The sequence below is a fragment of the Lipotes vexillifer genome, unplaced genomic scaffold, assembly GCF_000442215.2.
Source record: "Lipotes vexillifer unplaced genomic scaffold, Lipotes_vexillifer_v1.1 scaffold830, whole genome shotgun sequence".
NCBI lineage: Eukaryota > Metazoa > Chordata > Mammalia > Artiodactyla > Lipotidae > Lipotes > Lipotes vexillifer.
In genome coordinates, this window is record NW_006786980.1 from 370076 (window position 1) to 384163 (window position 14088).

At 37.9% G+C, this 14088-nt stretch overlaps 1 protein-coding gene across 1 annotated transcript in view; it reads left to right on the forward strand.

The window, feature by feature from the left end:
- The window catches only part of DENND1B (DENN domain containing 1B), a 253493-nt gene that overhangs the window by 193827 nt on the left and 45578 nt on the right, over positions 1-14088 (forward strand). The window contains exon 15 of the mRNA XM_007459659.1: positions 8642-8732. Coding sequence (XP_007459721.1) covers positions 8642-8732 — 91 coding nt within the window. The remainder of the gene's footprint in view (positions 1-8641; positions 8733-14088) is intronic.

The window sequence follows — 14088 nt, forward strand, 5'->3', positions numbered from 1 at the left end:
ATTATTTAACATTTATTCTGTGTCTACAATATAGGCACTTCACGTTATTTTTAGTTAACTCTTACAAAACCCCATAAGGTATTTATGTATTATTCTTCCCATTTTATACAAGGGGAAACAGAGTCCCAGAGATGGCAAGTTGCCTGAGATTATAAAGCTAATAAGTGGCAGAGTGTGAGGGAGGGCTTTCAGACTCCAAACTCCACATTCATTTTCATTTGTTCTATCAGAACCTTCTCTGTGCCAAGCATAACGTGGCTGTAAAAATGGATAATCTGCGGCCCCTGCCCTCAGTTCTAATTTTTATGAGAGCAACTCATACTCTAACGAAAAAGCCAGGACCGGATCCTTTTTCTTTCTTTTTTTTTAATTTTTAACATCTTTATTGGAGTATAATTGCTTTACAATGTTGTGTTAGTTTCTTCTGTATAACCAAGTGAATCAGCTATACATATACATATATCGCCATATCCCCTCTCTCTTGCGTCTCCCTCCCACCCTACCTTCCCACCTCACCTTCCCACCCCTCTAGGGGGTCACAAAGCACCGAGTTGATCTCCCTGTGCTATGCGGCTGCTTCCCACTAGCTAGCTATTTTACATTTGGTAGTGTATGTATGTCCATGCCACTCTCTCACTTCGTCCCAGCTATCCCTTCTCCCTCCCCGTGTCCTCAAGTCCATTCTCTTTGTCTGCACCTTTATTCCTGTCCGGCCCATAGGTTCATCAGAACCACTTTTTTTTTTTTAGATTCCATATATATGTGTTAGCATACAGTATTTGTCTTTCACTTTCTGACTTACTTCACTCTGTATGACAGACTCGAGGTCCATCCACCTCACTACAAATAACTCAAGTTCATTTCTTTTTATGGCTGAGTAATATTCCATTGTATATATGTGCCACATCTTCTTTATCCATTCATCTGTCAGTGGACACTTAGGTTGCTTCCATGTCCTGGCTTTTGTTATTAGAGCTGTAATGAACATTGTGGTACATGACTCTTTTTTTTTTTTTTCTGGTACGCGGGCCTCTCACTGTTGTGGCCTCTCCCATTGTGGAGCACAGACACCAGACACGCAAACACAGCGGCCATGGCTCACGGGCCCAGCCGCTCCGCGGCATGTGGGATCTTCCCAGACCGGGACACGAACCCGTGTCCCCTGCATCGGCAGGTAGGCTCCCAACCACTCCGCCCCCAGGGAAGCCCCAGAACTTTTTTTTTTTTATCTGCCAACAAGAATGGCAGGGGCTGCAGATGGCTATGGGGCAGATTCCCCATGGGGGAAGGCTCAACACAGAGCTGGTGAATTATGGTTTTCTCAGGGTATATGCTCAGTAGTGGGATTGCTGAGTCATGTGGTAGTTCTATTTGTAGTTTTTGAAGGAGCCTCCATACTGTTCTCCATAGTGGCTGTATCAATTTACATTCCCACCAACAGTGCAAGAGGGTTCCCTTCTCTCCATAGCCTCTCCAGCGTTTATTGTTTGTAGATTTTTTGATGATGGCCATTCTGACTGGTGTGAGGTGATACCTCATTGTAGTTTTGATTTGCATTTCTCCAATGATTAGTGATGTTGAGTATCCTTTCATATGTTTCTTGGCCATGCATATATCTTATTTGGAGAAATGTCTATTCACGTCTTCTGCCCATTTTTGGATTGGGTTGTTTGATTTTTGATATTGAGCTGCATGAGCTGCTTGTATATTTTGGAGATTAGTCCTTTGTCGGTTGCTTCGTTTGCAAATATTTTCTCCCACTCTGAGGGTTGTCTTTTCATCTTGTTTATGGTCTCCTTTGCTCTGCAAAAGTTTTTAAGTTTCATTAGGTCCCATTTGTTTACTTTTGTTTTTATTTCCATTTCTCTAGGAGGTGGGTCAACAAGGATCCTGCTGTAATTTATGTCATGGAGTGTTCTGCCTGTGTTTTCCTCTAAGAGTTCTATAGTGTCTTGCCTTACATTTACGTCTTTAATTCATTTTGAGTTTATTTTTGTGTATGGTGTTAGGAAGTGTTCTAATTTCATTCTTTTACATGTAGCTGTCCAGTTTTCCCAGCACCACTTATTGAAGAGGCTGTCTTTTCTCCATTATATATTCTTACCTCCTTTTTCAAAGATAAGGTGACCATAGGTGTGTGGGTTTATCTCTGGCTTTCTTTCCTGTTCGATTGATCTATATTTCTGTTTTTGTGCCAGTACCATACTGTCTTGATTACTGTAGCTTTGTAGTATAGTCTGAAGTCAGGGATCCTGATTCCTCCAGCTACGTTGTTCTTTTTCAAGATTGCTCTGGCTATTCAGGGTCTTTTGTGTTTTCATACAAATTGTGAAATTTTTTGTTCTAGTTCTGTGACAAATGCCATTGGTAGTTTGATAGGGATTGCATTGAATCTGTAGATTGCTATGGATAATATAGTCATATTCACAATGTTGATTCTTCCAGTCCAAGAACATGGTATATCTCGCCAGCTGTCTGTATCATCTTTAGTTTCTTTCATCAATGTCTTATAGTTTTCTGCATACAAGTCTTTTGTCTTCTTAGGAAGGTTTATCCCTAGGTATTTTATTCTTTTTGTGGCAATGGTAAATGGGAGTATTTCCTTAATTTCTCTTTAGGATTTTTTGTCTTTAGTATATAGCAATACGAAGATTTCTGTGCATTAATTTTGTATCCTGCTGCTTTACCAAATTCATTGATTAGCTGTAGTGTAGTTTTCTGGTAGCATCTTTAGGATTCTCTGTGTATATTATAATGTCATCTTCAAACAGTGACAGCTTTACTTCTTTTCCAATTTGGATTCCTTTTATTTCTTTTTCTTCTCTAATTGCTGTGGGTAAAACTTCCAAAACTATGCCGAATAATAGTGGTGAGAGTGGGCAACCTTGTCTATTTCCTGATCTTAGAGGAAATGGTTTCAGTTTTTCACCATTAGGAACGATGTTGGCTGTGGGTTTGTCGTATGTGGCCTTTATTATGTTGAGGTAAGTTCTCTCTATGCCTACTTTCTGGAGAATTTTTATCATAATGGGTGTTCAATTTTGACGAAAGCTTTTTCTGCATCTTTTGAGATGATCATATGGTTTTTATCCTTCAGTTTGTTAACATTGTGTATCACATTGATTGATTTGCATATACTGAAGAATCCTCGCATTCCTGGGATAAATCCCACTTGATCATGGTGTACAATCCTTTTAATGTGCTGTTGGATTCTGTTTGCTAGTATTTTGTTGAGGATTTTTGTGTCTGTTCATCAGCGATGTTGGCCTGTAGTTTTCCTTTTTTGTGACATCTTTGTCTGGTTGTGGTATTAGGGTGATGGTGGCCTCGTAGAATGTGTTTGGGAGTGTCCCTCCCTCTGCTATATTTTGGAAGAGTTTGAGAAGGATAGGTCTTAGCTCTTCTCTAAATGTTTGATGGAATTCGCCTGTGAAGCCATCTGGTCCTGGGCTTTTGTTTCTTGGAAGATTTTTAATCACAGTTTCAATTTCAGTGCTTGTGATTGGTCTGTTTATATTTTCATTTCTTCCTGGTTCAGTCTCGGAAGGTGGTGCTATTCTAAGAATTTGTCCATTTCTTCCAGGTTGTCCATTTTATTGGCGTATAATTGCTTGTAGTCATCTCTCATGATCCTTTGTATTTCTGCAGTGTCAGTTGTTACTTCTCCTTTTTCATTTCTGATTCTGTTGATTTGAGTCTTCTCCCTTTTTTTCTTGATGAGTCTGGCTAATGGTTTATCTATTTTGTTTATCTTCTCAAAGAATCAGCTTTTAGTTTTATTGATCTTTGCTATTGTTTCCTTCATTTCTTTTTCATTTATTTCTGATCTGATCTTTATGATTTCTTTCCTTCTGCTAACTTGGGGTTTTTTTTGTTCTTTCTCTAATTGCTTTAGGTGTAAGGTTAGGTTGTTTATTGAGCTCTTTCTTATTTCTTGAGGTAGGATTGTATTGCTATGAACTTCCCTCTTAGGACTGCTTTTGCTGCATCCCATAGGTTTTGGGTCGTTGTGTTTTCATTGTCATTTGTTTCTAGGTATTTTTTGATTTCCTCTTGATTTCTTCAGTGATCTCTTGGTTATTTAGTAGCATATTGTTTAGCCTCCATGTGTTTGTGTTTTTTATAGTTTTTTTCCTATAATTGATATCTAGTCTCATGGCATTGTGGTCAGAAAAGATACTTGATACAATTTCAGTTTTCTTAAATTTACCAAGGCTTGATTTGTGAACCCAGTTATGATCTATCCTGGAGAATGTTCCATGAGCACTTGAGAAGAAAGTTTATTCTGTTTTTGGATGGAGTGTCCTATAAATATCAATTAAGTCCATCTTGTTTAATGTATCATTTAAAGCTTGTGTTTCTGAATTTATTTTCATTTTGGATGATCTGTCCATTGGTTAAAGTGGGGTGTTAAAGTCCCCTACTATGATTGCATTACTGTCAGTTTCCCCTTTTATGGCTGTTAGCATTTGCCTTATGCATTGAGTTGCTCCTATGTTGGGTGCATAAATATTTACAATTGTTATATCTTCTTCTTGGATTGATCCGTTGATCATTATGTAGTGTCCTTCTTTGTCTCTTGTGATAGTCTTTATTTTAAAGTCTATTTTGTCTGATATGAGAATTGCTACTCCAGCTTTTTTTTTGATTTCCATTTACATGGAATATCTTTTTCCATCCCTCACTTTCAGTCTGTATGTGTCCCCAGGTCTGAAGTGGGTCTCTTGTAGAGAGCATATATATGGGCCTTGTTTTTGTATCCATTTGGCCAGTCCATGTCTTTTGGTTGGAGCATTTAATCCATTTACATTTAAAGTAATTATCTATATGTATGTTCCTATTACCATTTTCTTAATTATTTTGGGTTTGTTATTGTAGGTCTTTTCCTTCTCTTGTGTTTCCTGCCTAGAGAAGTTCCTTTAGCATTTGTTGTAAAGCTGGTTTAGTAGTGCTGAATTCTCTTAGCTTTAGCTTGTCTGTAAAGTTTTTTTTTTTTTTATTTAACATCTTTATTGGGGCATAATTGCTTTACAATGGTGTGTTAGTTTCTGCTTTATAACAGAGTGAATCAGTTATACATATACATATGTTCCCATATCTCTTCCCTCTTTGTCTCCCTCCATCGCACCCTCCAGACAGCCACAAAGAACCGAGCCAATTTCCCTGTGCACCACCAGGGAAGCCCTGTAAAGTTTTTAATTTCTCCACGGAACCTGAATGAGATCCTTGCTGGGTAGAGTAATCTTGGTTGTAGCTTTTTCCCTTTCATCACTTTAAATATGTCCTGCCATTCCCTTCTGGCTTGTAGAGTTTCTGCTGAAAGATCAGCTCTTACCTTTATGGGGATTCCCTTGTATGTTATTTATTGCTTTTCCCTTGCTGCTCTTAATATTTTTTCTTTGTATTTAATTTTTCATAGTTTGATTAACGTGTCTTGGCCTGTTTCTCCTTGGATTTATCCTGTATGGGACTCTCTGTGCTTCCTGGACTTGATTAACTCTTTCCTTTCCCATGTTAGGGAAGTTTTCAATTATAATCTCTTCAAATATTTTCTCAGACCCTTTCTTTTTCTCTTCTTCTTCTGGGACCCCTATAATTTGAATGTTAATGTTGTCCCAGAGGTCTCTGAGACTGTCCTCAATTCTTTTAATTTTTTTTTCTTTATTCTGCTCTGCAGTAGTTATTTCCCCTATTTTATCTTCCAGGTCACTTACCCATTCTTTTGCCTCAGTTATTCTGCTATTGAGTCCTTTTAGAGAATTTTTAATTTCATTTATTGTGTTGTTCTTCATTGTTTGTTTGCTCTTTAGTTCTTCTAGGTCCTTGTTAAACCTTTCTTGTATTTTCTCCATTCTGTTTCCAAGATTTTGGATCATCTTTACTACCATTACTCTGAATTCTTTTTCAGGTAGGCTGCCTGTTTCCTCTGCATTTGTTAAGTCTGGTGGGTTTTTACCTTGCTCCTTCATCTGCTGTTTGCTTCTCTGTCTTCTCGTTTTGTTTAACTTACTGTGTTTGGGGTCTCCTCCTTTTCACAGGCTGCAGGTGTGTAGGTCCCATTGTTTTTGATGTCTTCCCCCAGTGGGTGAGGTTGGTTCAGTGGCTTGTGTAGGCTTCCTGGTGAAGGGGACTGGTGCCTGTGTTCTGGTGGATGAGGCTGGATCTTGTCTTTCTGGTGGGCAGGGCTACGTCTGGTGGTGTGTTTTGGTGTGTCTGTGAACTCAGTATGCTTTTAGACAGCCTCTCTGCTAATGGGTAGGGTTGTGTTCCTGTCTTGCTAGTTGTTTGGCGTGGGGTGTTCAGCACTGTAGCTTGCTGGTCGTTGAGTGGAGCTGGGTCCTAGCGTTGAGATGGAGATCTCTGGGAGAGGTCTCACCGATTGATATTATGTGAGTCCAGGAGGTCTCTGGTGGCCCAGTGTCCTGAACTTGGCTCTCCCACCTCAGAGGCTCAGGCCTGATACCAGGCAGGAGCATCTAGACCCTGTCAGCCACACGGCTTAGAAGAAAAGGGAGAAAAAAGAAAGAAAGGAAGGGAGGGAGGGAGGAAGGAAAATAAAATTATTAACATAAACAATAATAATAATTTTTTAAAAAGGAAGACAGCAACAAATCCAATAAATAAATTTACCAGTGATAACAAGCGCTAAAAACTAAACTAATATAAACATAAAAATCAGAAACAAGTCAGTTGTAGACAGCAGACCCCAAGTCTACAGTTGCTCCCAAAGTCCACCTCCTCAATTTGGGATGATTCGTTGTCTATTCAGGTATTCTACAGATGCAGGGTGTATCAAGTTGACTGTGGAGATTTAATCCGCTGCTCCTGAGACTGCTGGGAGAGATTTCCCTTTCTCTTCTTTGTTCTCACAGCTCCCAGGGGCTCAGCTTTGGATTTGGACCCGCCTCTGTGTGTAGGTTGCCTTTAGGCATCTTTAGGGCGGTCTGAGGTCTTCTGCCACCATTCAGTAGGTGTTCTGAGGAGTTGTTCCACATGTAGACACATTTCTGATGTATTTGTGGGGAGGATGGTGATCTGCATGTCTTACTCCTCCACCATCTTGAAGGTCCCCCCAGGACTGTATCCTTTTAGACTATGTCTGTTTAAACCCATTTTACCACATTTTTGGTTAAAACCATTCTGTGGTAATAAGGTAGTTAAACCACATTGTAATAGGAATCTCTTGATTCCTTTGCCATTCTTCATTATTTGGGTCTGTGGGACATTTCTGTCTCAGAATCTTACAGCTGACGTGACTTCCTGCCGTTCCTGGCCTTCTCCTTGCTGCCTGAGAACAGCAGTACCCTCACCACTCCCCTTAGTTGCTTTGTCCGCTAACCATTTAACCAGAGCACTAGGGCAGACTGTGAGAATTTTTTTAAAAATTCTTATTTTAACTAATATAAGCTACCTTATTTTAACTAAACTTTAAATTTCTAGGGTGAAAAAATTGTGGCCAGGATTAAGTAATTCCAGAATGAAAATGAACATTTTATGTTAATCCCCAGATCTTCATGTCTGCTGTTCAAGCATCATTTAAGTCTTTCTTGTGTTATCCTTTGCCTCTCATGCAATGGAGGCTTAAAGATACTTCACCGTCCTTATGAGTGGAGAAACCTCAGAACATTTATAATATTTTTCATAATGTAAGTGATACAAGTGTCAGATGCCACAGATTAATAATATAAAACTAACCAAGTGCCAGTAGTACATGTGCGTGTAAAACATATCACTGGTTTATGCCTGGGATTGGTCAGCAAAATAATCACCTAAGGATATTTTTCAAAACCCCAAGATTCTGCTGTGCTGTGTATGTAGGAACAGGACAGAGATGGGGCAAAACAGGTGGTGGACGAGATACACTCCAGGTACTGTTTTGAAAAGGATCTCCAGGTGCTCTTGGTAGCGTCTCTTTCCCACCCCAATCTCTTCTTTCAGAATGCTGAAAAATACTGCTTAAAACAACCTCAGAGGCAAGTCAAGTCAGCATGCGTTTACCTGAACAGTATTCATGTTCATAACCGTAGTTCTGATCATTCAGTCAATACATATACCAGGAATTGTGAAAGTTCTATTTATTTTGTTGTTAAATGGTTAGAATTATCTGGTGCTCTGTTATGCTTTAGAACATAACAGTTTAGATGAGTGTTTTATTTTACTGGATGAAGTTAATATTAACCTCAAAAATAGTAACGTTTGACATTTCTTGAATGCTTACTGCGTCAGAGGCTGTGCTAATAAGTCTGTGTTAATTTAATTTAATGTTTGCAGCAATGCCATGAGGCAGATATTGAGAAAACTGAGGCCTGCGGAGAGGACACAGCCTCACGGGCCAAGGCTCGCCTGGCAGCAGCCTCATGCAGACCCTCACAGAGGCTGTGACCTTTACCGCCGCACTGTTTTGTTTCTTGTTAATGAAGTTAGTCTGTGCCGTACATTTGTCATTTAACTAATAAGCTGCCATTTGCGGAGTACCTGCTATTTCAGTGGTTTGAGAATTTTCTTGTCATGTATCTGTATGTGTGTACACACATATGTGTGTAATTTATATGAGTGTCTGCTATTAATATTTTTGTTGTAAGTAAAAATTAAATATTTGAAGTAAATGAAAATTAACATATTTGACACTTTTTAATTTCAGTTTATCGATGGTCGACTGGCAAAACTAAATGCAGGAAAGGGTTTCTCTGATGTATTTGAAGAAGAGATCACTTCAGGTGGCTTTTGTGGAGGTAAAGACTAGTTCCAGTGAGATTATCCATTTTCTGAATAACAGTTATCTTGATATTTGCACTTGTGTCTCATATAATCTACTTCATAAGCAACTATTTTCTCCTAAATATTTAATCTTAGATACATTTTTTCAATCTTATAAGAACTATAGTATTAAGTTACTTTGCCTGGTAAGTTATTCAAGGCTGAAGGTGGTCTCATGAGTTGGTAGTGGTTTGCTTGGATAGACTCTTAATATTACTGGAGATGAATATCATAGAAATGCAATTAGTTTGTATTTTCCAGCCTCCTGACTAGTTTTCTCCACTAGAAAACTACTAGTGATATCTACTACTAAGAATTAAAGAAGTGAGATTGTTGTTGGTATAGTAGATTTTAATGTAGTCCAGAAAGAAAGGTTTGAACAACACAGCTGCTTCTGTAGTAAGAGTGTCATTGTAGAAGTCTACCCTTTTTTGCTTTGCAGACCCTGCAGCATTAGGAACAGACTTTTCAGTTTACTGTCCCATGTTCTCACACTTGTCACACACTTGTTAATAAGTGCTCACTTAAAGCAGTGGAAGAAGGCGTCTTACTTTGTATGTGTGACACACAGGTGATACCCCATTTTTATTTAATATAATTAACTGTAATATAATTGAGCAGTTACATTGTTTGAAATGTAAATAATTCAGACAGTGTTACAGTACTTAGGAAGTTAATGACTTAGGGACTGGTACTCGGTACATAATGTTCCAGTATGTAGTCCTGATTCTGGCAGAGAATTTTGCTTGAGACCTTGAAACATCCTCTTCATTCTTTCAGCCAGTATTTGCTGGGTGTTTCCAGTGTACCAGCTGCTGTTCTAGATTTGGGATGGACTAAACACATAATCCCTGGTGTGTTCACTTTCACCTGGTGTGATAATAGTTTTTCCACTTATATGTAGGTTTAATTTAGGAAAGAAAAAAACCTTTAGTCTGTCTGTGAATAAATAGTTGCTAGCATTGAGAAATAAAATGTGAAAAAACAAAGAGTAATAAGTCCTCATCTACAGACTTCCCCAAATTTAATTTTAATCTTGAATAAGATTTACTTTTGCACCACAAAAATATAAAAACCATTGAGATCATTTGTTCATTATAAGAGGTACAGATGAACTGAGCAGTTACGGACCTTTCTCTGATGTAAGCATAGCATTTCACTGAAAGCTTTCAGCTTTGGGAAAAACTTAGTTTCCTCGACTCAGCAAGTGAGCTGAATGTGGAATCGTTCAGCTCCTCGCTCTCCTCAGCTTATGGATAAAAATTTAACTTCAATGGAACTTTTGTGTTAAAATAAGGCTTTTTTACTTTTCAACTCAGACAAGCGAAATATTGTCAGCTCGTGGACGGATTGCTTGAGGCGCCTACTCAGCATTTACATACCTGCCGTCTCATTATCGCTATGACCTGTGGGGCTAGTATCTTATATGGGATTGAGGATGACATCGTGTGACAGTAATGGGGTGGAACTATGATCCTTTTGTGTAGTGAAATTCTGTAGTCTTCACCATTGGTCCACAGACCCTCTGTAACAGAGTAGAGGGTAGGTGGCTTTTCTGGTGGGAGGAGGGTCACCAGATTTTTTCACGGAAGGCCCTGCTGTTTAAAAAAGAACAGAAGAATATTTATCACCAGGTAGCATCTGATTTAGAGACTGCTGCATTTTCAGTACAACTTAATGCCAACCACTTTGTTGTTCCTTCTTAAAATGAAAAAGGTTTTGAACTCTTATTTTACTTTAAGGAGCCAATACTGATCCAAAAGGAAAGCATCATTTAACAAGTATTCATTTCAGTAGGTACAGCAAGAAAGTACATTAGAAAATGATGCCTGGCTGTCAAATGTTATTCTTTTAATTATTATATTTTAGGTTATTATCTTAGAGATACATAGAGATTCTTCTTAGAAGAAAATAAAGCAAAATCATTAGAATTTGAAATAAAAAGACTAATAATCTTTTAAAAATTAGCATTGTTCTTACTAATGAGATATATGTGTATGTATAGTTCCAAAAATAGTTCCTAGAAGTCTGCTGCAAACATTTGTCATCTAGACTACATTTGTGAGAGAGAATACGTCTGAGATACCGAACTGGGGTTCAGAAAGTAAACTGTTATAATTTGCTCGTTTCTCTCATAGTTACAGTAAAAATTATGATAAATGTTCATACTTACTGAATGTTAGTATGTGGTGGAAGCTCTTGTAAGAGCTCTCCAAGCATTATCTCACTTAACCCTCACAGCACCCTGTGAGGGACTTTGAGTAGGTTTTTTTTTTTTTGTTTTTTTTTTGGTGTAGCCTTATTTTTATGAGGGTACCCACCTCGATAATTTGCCCAAGGTCACACGTGACGGCCTGGCTTCAGAGCTCCTGCTTTAATAACTGTGATCTATTGCCTTCTTATGATAAGAGATCTTCTCAATTAGAAGACCTTCAGTAAACAAGAGCAGTACTCAAGCCTTCTCTGCTCTGATGGATAAAAGCAAAATTCCTGTCTCTTTTGAATATCCTTTGAAGATTTTTTAATATATAAAACCTTCAGAAAGATCACTGTAGGAGAAATCAACATTCCCTGAAGCTAAAGAAAAAATCATATGTTCCTTTAAGCAAAAATAGGAAATTTTAGACAAGCATCTCATCTCTCCTCTTTCTGTTCCATTACAGTGGCAGTTTATATACTATTTTTGTTGCTAATATGCATGGTTATGATAAAATGAATATGAGTATAGTGGAGCTGTGTAATTGCTGTGGCTGCTGTGCAGCACATCACATGTAGAACATCTAGATTCACATTGGGTCTAGAACTGTGGTTAACAGCTGTGAATGGGTGTGGATTTTCCAAAACGCTTCTCTGTCCTGTGAATCCCTGTGGTCAGAACTGTTAAGGAAATCCATGTTACCCCTGATCCCTTTCATGGGAGACTTGTAGAACATTCAACCTTATCTTAAGAGGAAAGTAAAAAGAATATCAGAAAATGTGTAGAGGGAAGACTATCATAGAGGTTAAAAGGTCATCAAAGAGACCACAGATAGGACAAAGCATGCAATTAGATAAACACAAATATCGGTCTGTGAAAAAGCAACTGAGGAATATTGAGTAGTTAAGAACATGTTTTTTTTCCCCCATAATTTTTAAAAATTGAGTTACAATGTTATATCAGTTTCAGGTATATAACATAGTGATTTGGTATTTTTCTAGATTATGCTCCATTTAAAGTTATTACTAGATATTGGCTGTATATTATACTGTGCTGTACATTACATCCTAGTATTTTGTTTATTTTACAATGTACCTAGTAGTTTGTACCTCTATTTTTTTTCATTTAAAATAAGACTAGTTATTAAAAATCCACATCCAGTTTTCTGAACTTTAAAAAGGAGACACATTTTCAGATTGACTTTATATAGAACTGTGTGGTTACTCTCCATTAATAGCATTGGTTTCTTCATTAGTTTCCCAGCATAATCTGATCAGTCTTGTATTGATTTAATCCTATTTCTTTTTTTACTGACTGGTTACCAAAGAAATTTGAAGGGGTGGTAGGTAAGTAATCATTAGTTTTAGTGACATTTTTCTGGCCTCACTGAACAATTTAGAACAATTTACATTTTTTGATAAGTGACTGCAGGTTACTGGAATTTAAGCAAATATATTTGAAGAGAAAGTCTTTGCACAAGTGAGAAAGATATTTTGTCCTTGAATGCGAGAAAATCACTTGTTTAACAAGTACAATGTTAAGAATTTCCTCAATGATGCTTATTATTTCCATAATCCAGTTACTTTAAAAGAAAGACTGAGGGTTGTTTTTTTTGGGGCATTTAGATTTATTTTTTGAGAAGAAAAACAGCCTTTTTTTAAAAAAAACACACATTATCAGAGAATAATGTGCTTGTCTCATAAACTTTGTGGAAATAGGAGCCTTCAGACTTAAAAGCACTAGAGTTGAAAGAGACAATTAGCCTTTAAAAATTTTTTTACCGGGAATCTACCTAAATTGTACTACATGTTTTCCTATTAAGCTGTTACTTAGGGACTTCCTGTTTGTCCCTATACCACATGATTCCACATTATTATTGCGGGTGGTTCTGACTATCAGCTGTTTCTCCTCTAGGTATCAGCTTTGAGCAGCCCCCTTTCCTTTCTAATATAATCGCTTTGAAGTCATTCAGAGGAAATCTCTATATAACTTAACTTTTCTCATATTTTATTTATCCTTCCATCTTAAAAGTTGAAGGACTAATGAACCAAGAATTAAAATACCTAGATTCTTATTCTTTCTCAATTGCAATCTTTGTGAACTTGGGCAGGTAATCACATCAGAACCTCAGTTTCCTCATTTGGCAAGTTATTTGTCAGAATAACTAAGTTGATGGTGTGCTGTCACGTGCTACACGTTGCAGCAGCCAGGTTACAGACCTAGTCCCAGTGGCATGGTTCACAAGGGCAGAGTGGCCTGACCCACAGACTCACTGGACTGCAAAGCCTACTTCCTTCCCATCCAACTGCTCTGCCTGTGGCACCACCTGCTTGGCCTATTTAACAGTAGAAAGATGCAACTCAAGTAATATAACGCAGTCAAAAACATTTTGCAACCTGTAAAGAGCTGAATACATATGAGCTATTTTTATTCCTCACAACCTTCTCCAAGAACTGGCCTTTCTGTAACTGCCCTGAAGTTTTATGATAGTTACTTTCTTTGTGGTTCAGAGGTTTAAAAAATATATTTTCTGGAATGACAAGTGTTCCAGAATGCTAAATAGTTATATCATATAGTAGTTGGTGTTTCTCTTTCCACTTTCTTTTTTTTTTTTTTTTTTTTTTTTTTTTTGCGGTACGCGGGCCTCTCACTGTTGTGGCCTCTCCCGTTGCGGAGCACAGGCTCCCGACGCGCAGGCTCAGCGGCCACGGGTCATGAGCCCAGCCGCTCCACGGCATGTGGGATCTTCCCAGACCGGGGCACAAACCTGTGTCCCCTGCATCAGCAGGCGGACTCTCAACCAGTGCGCCACCAGGGAAGCCCCTCTTTCCACTTTCTAACTTCATTTTGGGGAATGAATTGAAACACTTGCCAGAATACTATGAATAATAACCAAGTTTTAAATATGTGATTTCCACACAACCATTTTTAGTAGAGAAGTAAAAAGTATATGAACTGATGAGAATTTTTAATAGAGAAGTAAAAGTATGTGAATAATCTGGATAAAGACATAGTGTTTATTTTCTGTTAATAAAATCTCCTTGAGAAATAAATTAATAGAATAACTTGGATTTTTTCATCATTTTACAAGGGAAATAAAAATTTAAAAATTTTGGTCAGGCTGTATACTATCT